Source organism: Clytia hemisphaerica, unplaced genomic scaffold (assembly GCF_902728285.1).
Source record: "Clytia hemisphaerica strain Z4C2 unplaced genomic scaffold, Clytia hemisphaerica genome assembly, whole genome shotgun sequence".
Lineage (NCBI taxonomy): Eukaryota > Metazoa > Cnidaria > Hydrozoa > Leptothecata > Clytiidae > Clytia > Clytia hemisphaerica.
Genome location: NW_027103328.1, coordinates 1 through 12517, shown reverse-complemented (window position 1 = coordinate 12517; position 12517 = coordinate 1). Strand labels below are relative to the sequence as shown.

The 12517-nt window shown below is 34.4% G+C and overlaps 1 protein-coding gene across 1 annotated transcript; it reads right to left on the bottom strand.

The window, feature by feature from the left end:
- Positions 1-1091: 1091 nt before the first annotated feature.
- Positions 1092-11223, bottom strand: LOC136815489 (uncharacterized; the record flags this gene model as incomplete). The annotated part of the gene is given in 9 exon segments (XM_067071938.1): positions 1092-3156; positions 5602-5707; positions 6085-6434; positions 7651-7827; positions 8674-8904; positions 9415-9538; positions 10136-10206; positions 10650-10871; positions 11143-11223. Coding segments are annotated over 9 exon segments (1515 nt in total). The 3' UTR covers positions 1092-2959.
- Between the last annotated feature and the right edge of the window lie 1294 nt (positions 11224-12517).

The following is a 12517-nucleotide window of genomic DNA, read 5'->3' as shown; positions in this document are numbered from 1 at the left end:
GAAGTGCGTGAACCTGATTGGCCAACCTTATCAACGGCTTTTTTGGCACGAAATTCAAAGCAAATGTAAACAAATTCAAACTGGGTCAAAAATACCATACTCTCAATGAGTAGTTTCTGATGGGATTTTTGCTTATGTGGTGTAAGTTTGAATAGAGAGTATGGATCTCCAGACTAGATGGAGGGGTACGAATGCCTCTAAATAAGGCCTTCATATCAGCCTTTGTAACTCTCGAGCTCCAACCCTAACCCTAAGTGATAATAAACGAACCGCTGTCTATGTCTGCAGATTGAAAAAATTTCACTTGCATCCAGGAGTATGATATTGTTTCCTAACCATGCTGTGCCTGTGGGTCGTAAAAAAAACTTGTCGCATGGCCGGCTTAAGATGTGTTACGACTTGAAAAAGGTTTAAAGCAAAAATGACAATTACTGTACCTGTGTTCACTAACTTCAGCTTCTAATTCACTAATTTTATTAATAACAATTCGCTGTTCTTGTCGCATTTGATTGAATTTTGTGATGATTTGCTCTTGGGTAAGACCAACTTTTCCCTTCTTCTGTCCGGCCGCCATGATGGGAGATGCAAGTGGACGAACAAAGTTGGACCTTATGCAAATAGTTAAATTTGCTGAGATTTTATTGATTCCAACCAAGTGCGGAATAATGCGCAGCACGAAAAAAGAGCTTAAAAGGAAGAATGATTCTTCGGGGAAAGGCGAAAGGGGAGGTGATTCTAGGCTGCATGCATCCCCAAATTAGTTTTGATATGGGGATGTAAATCTGATATCGCTTCCAAGAAAAGGCTTCACTTTTTCTTTCCCGAGAAAGGTTAGAGATTCTACTCTAGCCCTTTGGGCTTTAAACTCAATGGACCGACCATGCCAACGAACGAAAATTCGACCATTGCCCTGCACATACAGCACATAGTTTCTTTTTTACGACAAACTAAGTGCTGTAAGTGTCAGAAGTCTTAGTTTAGCATAGAATATTTTGGTTCCAATATTTTATTCTTAGCATTTATATGTTACCATTCATCCATTTTTCGTTTTTTTTTTGTTTTGTTTTCTTTCCTTTTTTTTCTTTTTTATTGCCTCTCTTCTTATTAAAAAAGTTACTTGCTCGAACAACCAAACCGAAATCGAAACTTTCGGATTTTCTTGCTTTAAATGTCAAATTCCTCTGATTATAGATACTTCATCATAATTTTTTTAGGGCGTTGGGAAATTCGAATGGTTACAGCATGCAGGAGAATAAGCCGAAAAAGATCATAGCAGAAACACATTTTTTGAAGAAAGATATTTCCAGAAAAAGAAAAATCGAAAATTGTGATATAAATATTATTGCAATATAAAATTATCATACAAAACGTCAAACTAATTGTTTGAACTGTTTGAAATGAACATAATAATGAGAAAAAGAAGATAATAAATACCTATCATAAAAATAATATTATGAAAAAATGAAGAACAAAACACAAACAAGGATAAAGCACAAAATATTTTTGTAATAGGAAACCGAATCAAAATCCTAAGCAATAATATAATGTGCTTTTCCAGAAAAAACTGTTCACGCGGGTTACGGCTGAATGGTCAAGTGGTAGCAAAGAAAGCCTGAAGACCGTCGACGGGATTCATACCCCCATGTCATAGGGCCTGAGATTGAAAATTATAGAGAAAAAAAAGATAAAATCGTTCATCTCATGAACAGATTTTTTCGAAAACAGTTTTGTATTCTAAAATCTAACAAAATGAAACAAAACACCACAACAGCTCTAAGTTTGTCATGAAAAAAAACGAACTAAAATTTAAATTTTTAGAAATAAAAAAGGCATTCACAAGTAATTCGGATGGACTGAAATCTCGAGAACATCCTTTAAAGAAAGGCATGGATGACGAAAAAAGTTACGAATATCAAAATACAACAAACTACGAAGTTCAAAAACATTCTAAAAATTATGAAAGTTAAAATAATAAAACTTAACTTTAATCTAACTTTATGCTTTTAAAAAGTTACAATAAACAACTACAAAACTCGTTGGTGCCAGTTCGTAAAGGATCCAGGTACCCGATGTGAGGAAATCTTAAGGTTCACTCGATAGGCCATAATCAAACATATAACATAAAAAGATCAAGTTATTACATTAAACTCAACATTATCAACAGATAAGCCATGCCAGCATTTGTTTTCTGAGTAAAATACGAGGCTTTTAAGACAAACTTTATCTAATTCTATACTTTGATATTGATAATCCGATAAGTTTGTAAGTTTTTCTACCCAGAAAATAAATGTTTTATTTAATTAATATATATAGTCAAGCTTCAATATAACATAATCAATTTCTAGAAAAATGGTATGCTGTTTAAAAAAAATAATTCCTATGGTGTCGTTTTTATTAATACTCTAATAACTGAAAAATTGTTATTAAATTGTAGTTTGCTTTTAAGAAAATTTATTACCAATCACACATACTTACACCATACAGACCATAGACTTTGCAATACATACAAGACTAACAATTACTTAAGACAGGTACTAAGATACAGTCACAATACTCCCCCGTACTAAAAAGCCTAAAAAAGTTAGTAACTAACATTAACTGACAAAAATTACAATCGCGATAACAGGAGCTGATAGACTTGGAAAATTACTCTAGAACCAGCCAGAAGTCATTCTCACCTATCTAAATTTGATTAAATTTTGAGGCTGAAGTATCTTATAAACTAATTGTATGTGCCAAGTAAAAAAATATACTATGCCAGTTTGTATTACGTATTCGACGCTCACAAATAGTTGGGTGAAACATTGAAACTCCAATCAACGAGTCAAGTTAGTACACACAACACCGAAAATGCTTTCAATAATCAACCCTCAACTCAAGCTAACACATAGCTTGCAACGCCGTTTACTTTACTCTGCAAACGTTCATATTCACACCAATACACATACAACGTTCTCTTTCATTCTTGGTCGAATTGATCTATTGTGAAATCATCGTCATCAAGTTCGATATGATATGGCAGTCCGATATCAGCGTTTGAATAATTATGCTGCCTACTTCGCCACCATTTTAAAAAGATGGCAACTGCGACGATAAGTAAAATACCGAACAGCACGAGCACAATTAATAGCCATGGTTGGACACCAGTTTTTGAACCTAAAATAGAAGAAAAAATTCTAACTCTCAGTCATCGTCGAGAAGAATCCCTTTATAAAAGTTTTCTATAGTACCGTTTTCTATAGTATCTGTTCGAGTTCGAATTAGCGAGAGCAACTGTACAACCTTTCGCCAAATATTTGATACTAACCGGTACCCGGCTTCGCACGCCGGTTAAGCTGTAGCTGAAGAGCTGAACGCACTAAAAGTCCTTTGGATGTTGAAGCTGGCTTAAAAAATGATCAAATTAATAAAAAGCTATCTTCAAAGTTTGACTCTAACCCTCCCCCGGAGATCTTTTTCTAGCTTCGCTCGCGTTAAATACGCCGTCCAGTTTTCGACAATTTGAGAAAATGTCATGGTAAAGAGGAGTGAAATTCTAAATTGCTTTTTTTAAACCCTTGTCATAGCTTTTCGAAATTAAACATGTAAAATGACGTACAAAGTTTTTAACAGTATCAACCTCTTGAATGTTTTTATATGAAGAAAAAGATGGACTAATTTCTTCTCTTGCTTTTTATCGCCCTTTGCTATTATTGTTCGACAAACTTTTTAATTTTTATGTTTTGATTTACATGATTTGAAATGTTCTTTTCTATAAAAGAAACTTGTTTTGTTTTGAAAAGAATTCGAATGTCATTAATAAATACGATCGTTAAATACATTCGATTCAAACAAAAGAAAAGAAAAAACACGGTTGGTTCGAAACGCAGGACACAGGACCCAGGAGGCAGGACACAGGACGCAGGTCAGTGCTGACAGGTCAGCTTTAATTGATGTAAAAGACAAAGAAAATGTTTGAAAAACACTGGTAATCGTTAGAAATATAATTCTGAAGGTATTTTATTGGTCTAGAACCTTTTTAAATGTCAAAATCTATCCACATGCTTGCCACGTGCTTTTGCATTTTGTGCCGTGTATAACACGGACCTGTAATACTTGTATTATATATTACACATAAATCACGCATGTATAATAGCAGTTATCTTTTCACAATGTCATTGGCATGTTACATAATATGTTATATACAAAATACATGTGTTAAAAATATTTTTCTCATCTTTAAACAGCCCCTGACAGGAAAATAGCTATTTCACAATCACTTTATCATATCTCATTATATCTCCTGCATCACCTTGGGTATGATAACAAAAGTTGACTAAAATAGCGTCAAAGGTTTGTATTTTATTAATATATCAATATTTTTATTCCCTATCTCGTATTTTTGATGAAAATGACATCACTATTTTCATATCTCTAAAAATGCTCTCTTGGAGCATTTAATGTTTTCAAAATATTTAAATCTATATCTACTTGCACCGTCAGCATCCTATTGAGCATGAAAAAAACATTTTGTTGTAAACTGATGTACACACCTTGTATTTTGTGATAGCGTCATCATTTACATAATTTAAATGTCATTTTGTCAATATTTGGGATTGATGGCTTGTCATTTAAAAATCTTCTAAATAGCGTATTTTGTATAAATATATGGTATAATGTTCCATTGCGTATAATGTTTTTAGAAACATTTTATGAATTATATGTTACGAATGTGTTACAATTTTCCGGTCTGTAGTTTGTATGACCTGCGTCCTGTGTCCTGTCTCCTGCGTCCTGTCTCCTGCGTTTCGAACCAACCGGAAAAAACAGGATCGGCCAAAGCTGGGCAGAAATTAAAATTACTAAATGTAGATGGGCCTTAAATTTCAAAACAAAGGCTAAGAAAGTCTAAGCCATGCTCTATTCGATCTGTCAATCAAAACAAACTTATCGAGAACAAAACATTGCTTGCGAAATCGAAAGTGTGCAAATGGCGCGAATCCAATAGAACAAATTTGTGGAGCAAGAGACTAAAAGTCATAATTTTAAAACACAAACAAAGCGAAAACGAAAGTGATGACACACAGACACACAAAGCACCGCTATTAATATATCCAGACGATCTCAATCGAACGGAATCGACGATCGAACCAGTCGAACCAAATTGAACGCAATCGACCGATTGAAATTCGATTGTCGAACGCAATCGAATCTCAATCGAATATTACCGCAATTTTCAGATTCGATTGATATTCGATTGCGTTCGATTGCGTTCGATCGTCGATTCATTGACCCCCGGATTGTTCATCGCATAATTTCTACGGGAAATCGAAAGTAATTTCATTCGGCTTGTGATATTTGAGAGCTTGGATGTTGGGAAGCTGCAAGAATAAAGCCAGACGATCTCAATCGAACGGAATCGACGATCGAACCAGTCGAACAACAATCGAACCAATCGAATATTACTCAGAATTTTGACGTTCGATTGAGATTCGATTGCGTTCGACAATCGAATTTCAATCGGTCGATTGCATTCGATTTGGTTCGATTGGTTCGATCGTCGATTCCGTTCAATTGAGATCGTCTGGATGTATAGAAAAGAATCAGAAAGAATATACGTACGTTTATGTGGTTGTACTCCACTGCATGGTTTATCAGGTTCATCTATGATTACGTCATCATGAATCAAGGGGAATCGATCTTCCACGTGTGGGAAATGTCGCAAGAGCTGAAAAGAGAATGAATGGTTCATACAATGCAGCAATGTAATGTCTTTCAGACCAGTTTTCAACCATAATTTTATAAAAGTATCTAAAGTCATTGCAGTATTGCATATCTTGAATTCATAGCCACCCCTGTCAAAGAGGTTTATAGCAGCAGCATACATTTTCAGTGTGACCAGTATAGACAGATTTTTTACAATCAAATAAAATAAAAGCTGAACCCTCTCTTCAAAAGCGAAAATACACTTTTCAGACTTGACCCCCTGTTCGCTTTTGCTCGATTTTCGGCCGACCCCCCCCCTTAACCTCTCGGCAACGAACATATTTTTTTTGCATGTCCCCTTATTGAAAACATACAAGAGAGGTTTTACTTGGCACTTACCATCACATGAAATTTATGTGAATTATCATGATGATCGGCGCTGACATACAGTGACACTTCACCACCATCAATCTGCATGAAACCATTTCCAAGATGGAGAGAAGGATGTGTACCACCTAAATGTAGACTCTCCCTTTTCGAATTATCAAATAAATCAACCATAGCTTCCATCATTTTGGAAAAATTCTTTGGATACCCTTCAACTGACATGTCAACTTTGGCTCGTATTTTTGTTTTTTCGCAAACTTCAAGTTTAGTGGTGATGACAGCTTCTGACATTTTTCCTTTTTCGTTGAACATTTTTTGTTTACAAATACGTCTGTTTGTTGCGTTAAGTGTTTTGCAGTCAGCTAGTAAAGGAAACCAAGAAGTGGAGATTAGACCCTAAAGCGATATCCTTTTCCAATAAAACCATGGCGTTCTAAATTCAAGGCCTAGCAAGCGTGCTTTGACGTCAAAATCTTGTGGACCTAATTAATGATGTCATTGCAGTGTTGACGTCAATTTGTTTAAAAAAATGTTCACACCCATTTTTGACGTCGTGCAAGAAAAACAACACCGAAAAAATGGGTAGAAAATGCATTGTGCGTGGCTGCAAATCTAATTATAATAAAAGTAAAGCGTCGCAAAATGAATTTAGAACGCCATGAATAAAACCCAATGTGTAGGAGTGGCTAGAACACCATAGTTAGATCTTAATCATTTGTAGGAAGTGGACTTAAATTATTTTCTCTATCAAACAAACTTGAGTTTTGACACTATCCATTTAGCTATAACAAAAATAATTCCACCTGTCGCACGCACGATATCCGGAGGGTTTTGATGTTGATTCAACCCTACTCTTGTCTCCCGAAGAGACGTCTCCCCCCGCTAATTGTTAAGAGAAAAAAATTCCAACCCCCCCCCCGCTCTTATTAAGACCCACCTGTTAATTAAATTCCGAATAATTTAATATTTCATTACAGTGTAGATAGACCTTAAATTTGTTGAAATTTTCTTTTGTGCTAATATTGTTTCTTATTTTTACGTGTTCATTTGCTAAAGTTTCTTTTTTGTTGTTGAAATTGATATCAGTTAAAAAAAATTCTGTCTTCAAATTACCCCTCCTCCCTCTTATTCCATCCCCGCCCCCCGCTTATTAGAATTTAGAAAATTTTCCTACCCCCTGCTTATTCGGACCCCCCCCCCCCGTCTATTCGGGAGACAAGCGTGTAGATAGCTGTAGAGTCTTTCCTGATATTAATTATCGAGGCCTATGACAGGGTTTGATACAATGGTTTGATTCTCAAAATAAAACCTCAAGGTGCATTCTGTTGTTTTATTTCATTCATCAGAAATTTTCTTCCTGAGAGCCTCTTAATAGACAGAAAGGAACAAAATTTCTTTGCTCGTGTTCCTCGTGGCTCTATTCTGTGACCCCTTTCGATTCATAATAAGGACCTCCCCAAAGAGGTTGTTTCTTAGATAGAAATTCTTGCTTCATGTTCTTTCTTATTCTAGACCACTTTCATTTGATGTTCTATTGATAGTGTATAGTATAATTTGGATAAAAAGTATTTCACTTACACAATGGGCAAAGCATGCCATAGATGGTGAAATAAGAATCATCAATGACGGTATAATTTCTTCCTGCGTGAATACTCTTACAAACATGTTGAACTTGAATGTGTTGCTTTTCATGGTTTTTCATGTGACTGTGGAATTGTGTGACGCGTAGCCCACAATGACTGCCAAGCAATCCGTCTAGAAGAAAGACAAAGAGATCAATGATTGAGTTTAATTTATTTGATGAATACCAATCTCAACTTCCAGTGCTCAAAATGATTAGGTTATTTAGAATCCTCTTTAACTTCATAACATATACAGGATAAATCACTAGGTTCCTGTTATTTTATAACAGATACAATAAGAACAAGCTAGATGCTGAATGGACCTACCTGATGATGAAAGTTAGATAGCAATGAGAGGAGAAAAAAATCAGTCAGAAAATATATCGTTTAGCGAAAATGCATAACGCAATAAATTCATCATTGATTATTGATGGGGGGAGAGGGAAGGGTTGTAGGGAAAAATTAATAAAAAGTTCTGGTCGCAAAAATCAGTTTTATTGACAATTGAATCATGCTTGATGGTGAGCATTGTTATCAATAATGTTTTTGTGTGAAGAACATAGAAATACAAGGAAAACATATAATGAAAATCTGCAAAGACGGCGATTTCCGGCATTTTCAACCGGAAAAATTTTTTTCTCAAAAATCGAACTCGGCCATGTTTTGAGCATTGCAAATACGCATCTTTCTGCAAAAAATCAGAAAAAGCTAAAGATGAAAATTTGAGAAAATGTAAAAAAAAACGGTTTTCCGGCATATTTCTGGCATTTTCGGCCGGGAAAAAATATTTTTCGAAAATCGGGCTCCGTCACATTTTAGGTATTGTCATTTTGCATCAGTGTGCAAAATTTCATAAAAATATAAAGTACAGCTCGAGAAATTCAATGTTCCGGCGATTTTTAAATAGTTCCAGCTTCAAAAATCAATTTTATTGAAAATTGATACATAACAAGTCAAACATGATAATCTTAGTTCTTACGTGTGATTTGCAAGTCTTCATCAAACTTCTCAGAAGTAAAGGTATGTATTGAGGCTTCTTTTGAGTCCAGCATAGAGATGACTTTAACACTGTAAGGAATGTCACATATATTCAGCACGGTCATATACAAAGCTTCAGACTTTTTGTAGCACATTGTAGAGAAATCACCATGTCTCATAGATTTGGTGCACTGATCTGCTTTTATAAACCCTGGATCATTTCTAAGGTCATCTAAAATTGAAAGAACCAAAGCAACTTTGAATGAAATGTTTTCAGTGTTCAAAATTTTGGTTATTCGAGGATATGTATATGTGTTCATTGGGTGACCCACACAAGCTTTGGGCAGTTTTCAGCATCTTGAGGCTGGAGAAATATCTTGAAGAGCTTGGAAATTTAATAGTCAAAAAAGAAGATAGCCCGGCTTATAACTTAAGGTTTTATTTCAAGTTTATCTCGTTTCTTAAAACCCAAGCTCTAAGCAAGTACTTTTGGATTGACTGGTATTTCATGTCACCTGGTACTTGTGGTAAAAGCAAAGATCAGAGCTTGCTACTCCAGGTTCAGCCTCAAAACACAAAAAAATAATTATCAAACTTTTGATTCCCTCCATACCATACATTATTTGAAAATTAGAGCCAGACAAATCAAAAGTATTGTAGCACAAGAAAAACTATAATTTGCAAAGTTTCATCTGTGTTTCCAAAAATTCCAACTTAGACAATGGCTATTTCTTACACGAACCTGAAGAGGATGCAATATGCCTTTTACACTTAGCTTTATCCATCATCCAGTGAACTTCTAACAGACTTCCAGGTAGGTAGTCGATGACCTGATGGGTTGTAGTGTTCAACACCACTGGCTTTATCTGTCAAAATAAAAGGAAGTAATGAATACATGTCTTTCTTTTTGCTATGTTATTCTTCATTCTGAATGCTGAGCAACATGGTTAAAAATATGATTTAGTAAAGCCATTGAGGACCTTATCATTATTGGGAATGGTTGTAAACAAGGGAGATGATGGCCTCTGTGCTTAGAAATTTGGTTCTTTGAGCACTCAGACTTTGTCAAGGAGCAAGCTCTGCTACTCCGCTCAACACAGGCGATTATCACTCAGTTTATTGAGCCTTCTGACGACAACAGCAGTCCATGCTTGCTTACCCAAGTTGCGCTGATGAATCCTGGGAAGGACAATACATGCGTCTGCTAATAGATATCATGTGCTTCCCCCAGTAACAAAAGTATTCCAATAAAATTTCATTATTTAGAAAAAACACACATTCAAGAAGCATCTTTACATAGCCATTCTAAAGCCCATGAGGTCTCACTGTAAAATGAGAGGAAAATCCAATAATTTTCTTTTCTTACAAAAACACAAAAACACGAAATATATATTCGTAACGAAATATATAAAGGATAAGTAGTATTTCTGTAATATAAGAGATTTTCTTTTTGTTTAACTTACATTTATACGATAAAGATGATCTGAATGATCGGTACGTTGGTTAATTGTCATGACAACTCCAAAGCCATTGTCTATAATAAATGATGGTAGACAGATTTTGCAATAATTTCATCGCTAGAATAAAACGCTGTAATTTAGGCCAATAAAGATCAGGGATTAAGGCCCAATGGTGAACATTATAGAGAATGAATGAGATGTTTCATGTCTTAAAGGGATATATACCTCAGTATGTCCTGTGTCACCACTCAAGTGTCCTGTCTAATTCAATTTCATTTTAGTCACTACACTTAATTTATTCAACTACAGTCATGATAATTCATCAAGTTCCTTGGAAACAAAACTGTGCATCATACATTTCATTGTTAAAGTTAAAAAGTACTGCTGGCTTATCTTAAACTTGAAGTTGAAGGGGAGAGTATTCTTGGACACCCAGTAGAATTTTATGCAGCAAAACAGTAAATAGTAAAAAGGGAGTATTTATAATAATATAATGTTGTTGTTTTTTTTAACTTACCAATATTTATTGGTTTTGGGTTAGTTGATACATCATCAAAGTGAATGAATATATTTTGCTCGATCTTTAATATTGTAAGTGCTAAAGATTTGCCTGTTTTGCAAGGTTTTCCAGAGATAATAAAAGTCGTTCCATTGTAAACCGATATCGAATCATAAGGTCCTAAGTCTAGTTGTTTTTCTGGTTCTATTATCTGCCAAAGTGTATCAATACCATTCATAACTGTAAACAGAAAAAAAATCACAAGAAATAGATAGAATAAGAAAATCAAAGTATTCACATTTTTAAAAAGTCAGTTTGTATAGTTTGACGTTTTGTGAACAAAAAAGTACAGCTGAACTGAACTGAAAAGTGTCGATCAATATTTTTATCTATCTCTATTTTGGAGAAAATACCCAATCTAAGCAGTGTTATTTTTTGAAACACAGAAGCAAGATTACACTCTTAGATTCTTGTTTTTCTTTTTAAACAATGGATATAAAAATCAACTCACACTGAAAAATGGCAACAATTACAAAACACCAAATCATAATTCTTGGGTGTATCTGGGTGTATTGTTATAATCTTTTTTGTGCTAAAAAAAACAGAGCAGTGTTGACAAATTTTCAGATACCTAATGAAGATATGTTATCAAATGTGCTGAAATTATTTTCAATTCAAATTGATATTATCTATATACCTAATGATGGTAATAATTTCAAGCCACAATTTTAAGTCAGGTTTTCAAGTCAAGTGTTTTTAATTAAATAGTATATAATATCGTGACCATATAAACAACTGGACATCCATCTTCTTTTTTTTTGTAGAACAAACCGCTAGCTTTGTTGCCACCTTGTTAAAAACATAAAATGAAACAATTGATTTTGACGGTATGCCTCTTGGGAATATCATGCTAACAACGTCAAAACTTTGACAAAAGTCTCTGTTGTTCTACTCTTCTCAGGTATTTTATCTTTATCATAACAAAGATAACAGAGGCAAAATCATCGTCAGCTTGCCAAAACTCCGACCAAATTTTCTAAATTTTGACTCAAAAGTATGGAAAAATTTTAGAGAGTGTGGGATTCAAATTATGATGTTCTTATGAACAGACTCTAAACTTTGGCATACTATTTTTTTCAAGTCATAAAAAAATATATTGGAGTGACAAAAGTATACACGCAGTTGAAATTCTGCATTTCAGAGTTGAAAATGTTAATAAAATATATTGCAAACTTGTGAAAGAATTTGAGAATAATTATTTTGTGAATTAGGAGTAATGTTAAGCTCTCAGTCCTTTTACCTAAATAATTCAAAGAAATGAAGTTTTGAAATACAGGCGGCAACGAAGCTCGCTTCAAAGAGACAATAAAAGATAGATGTCCAGTCTTTTATATGTTCATGATAATATCAATAATAGGTAGGCAGCTTGGGAAAAACTGTGTGTTTCCATTTTGAGAAATGATGCCTAAGTCATCGATGACGCAAGCAATCGACAAAAGAAAAAAGTTAAAAGTGGGAAAAAATAATTGTTCGCTAATCTCAGCCAATCTTGGGAATTTGCTAAACTCAAAATTAAGCTAGTAGGTTGCATGATCTTTCATATATGATATATATGTCTATGAGAAGAAATAAGGATTTCTGTCCAACTATATTCCCTTAGGATATTTGGGTGGCAGTGCAGCATAAAAACCCCCCAGATTGGTGAACATGAAAGAAAAAAAGAAAAACTAAAAATTCACCCCCTAGAAAATATTTAGATTGTTTTATTTTGTTCAATCGCATACACTTTACAGGCCATATTTTAGAAATACAAGGCAGCGTCACGTCAAAGGCCACTTTTTCCAGTGTTTTTCCCCTAAAAAGGCTGTTTTACCAAAATTTTAGTA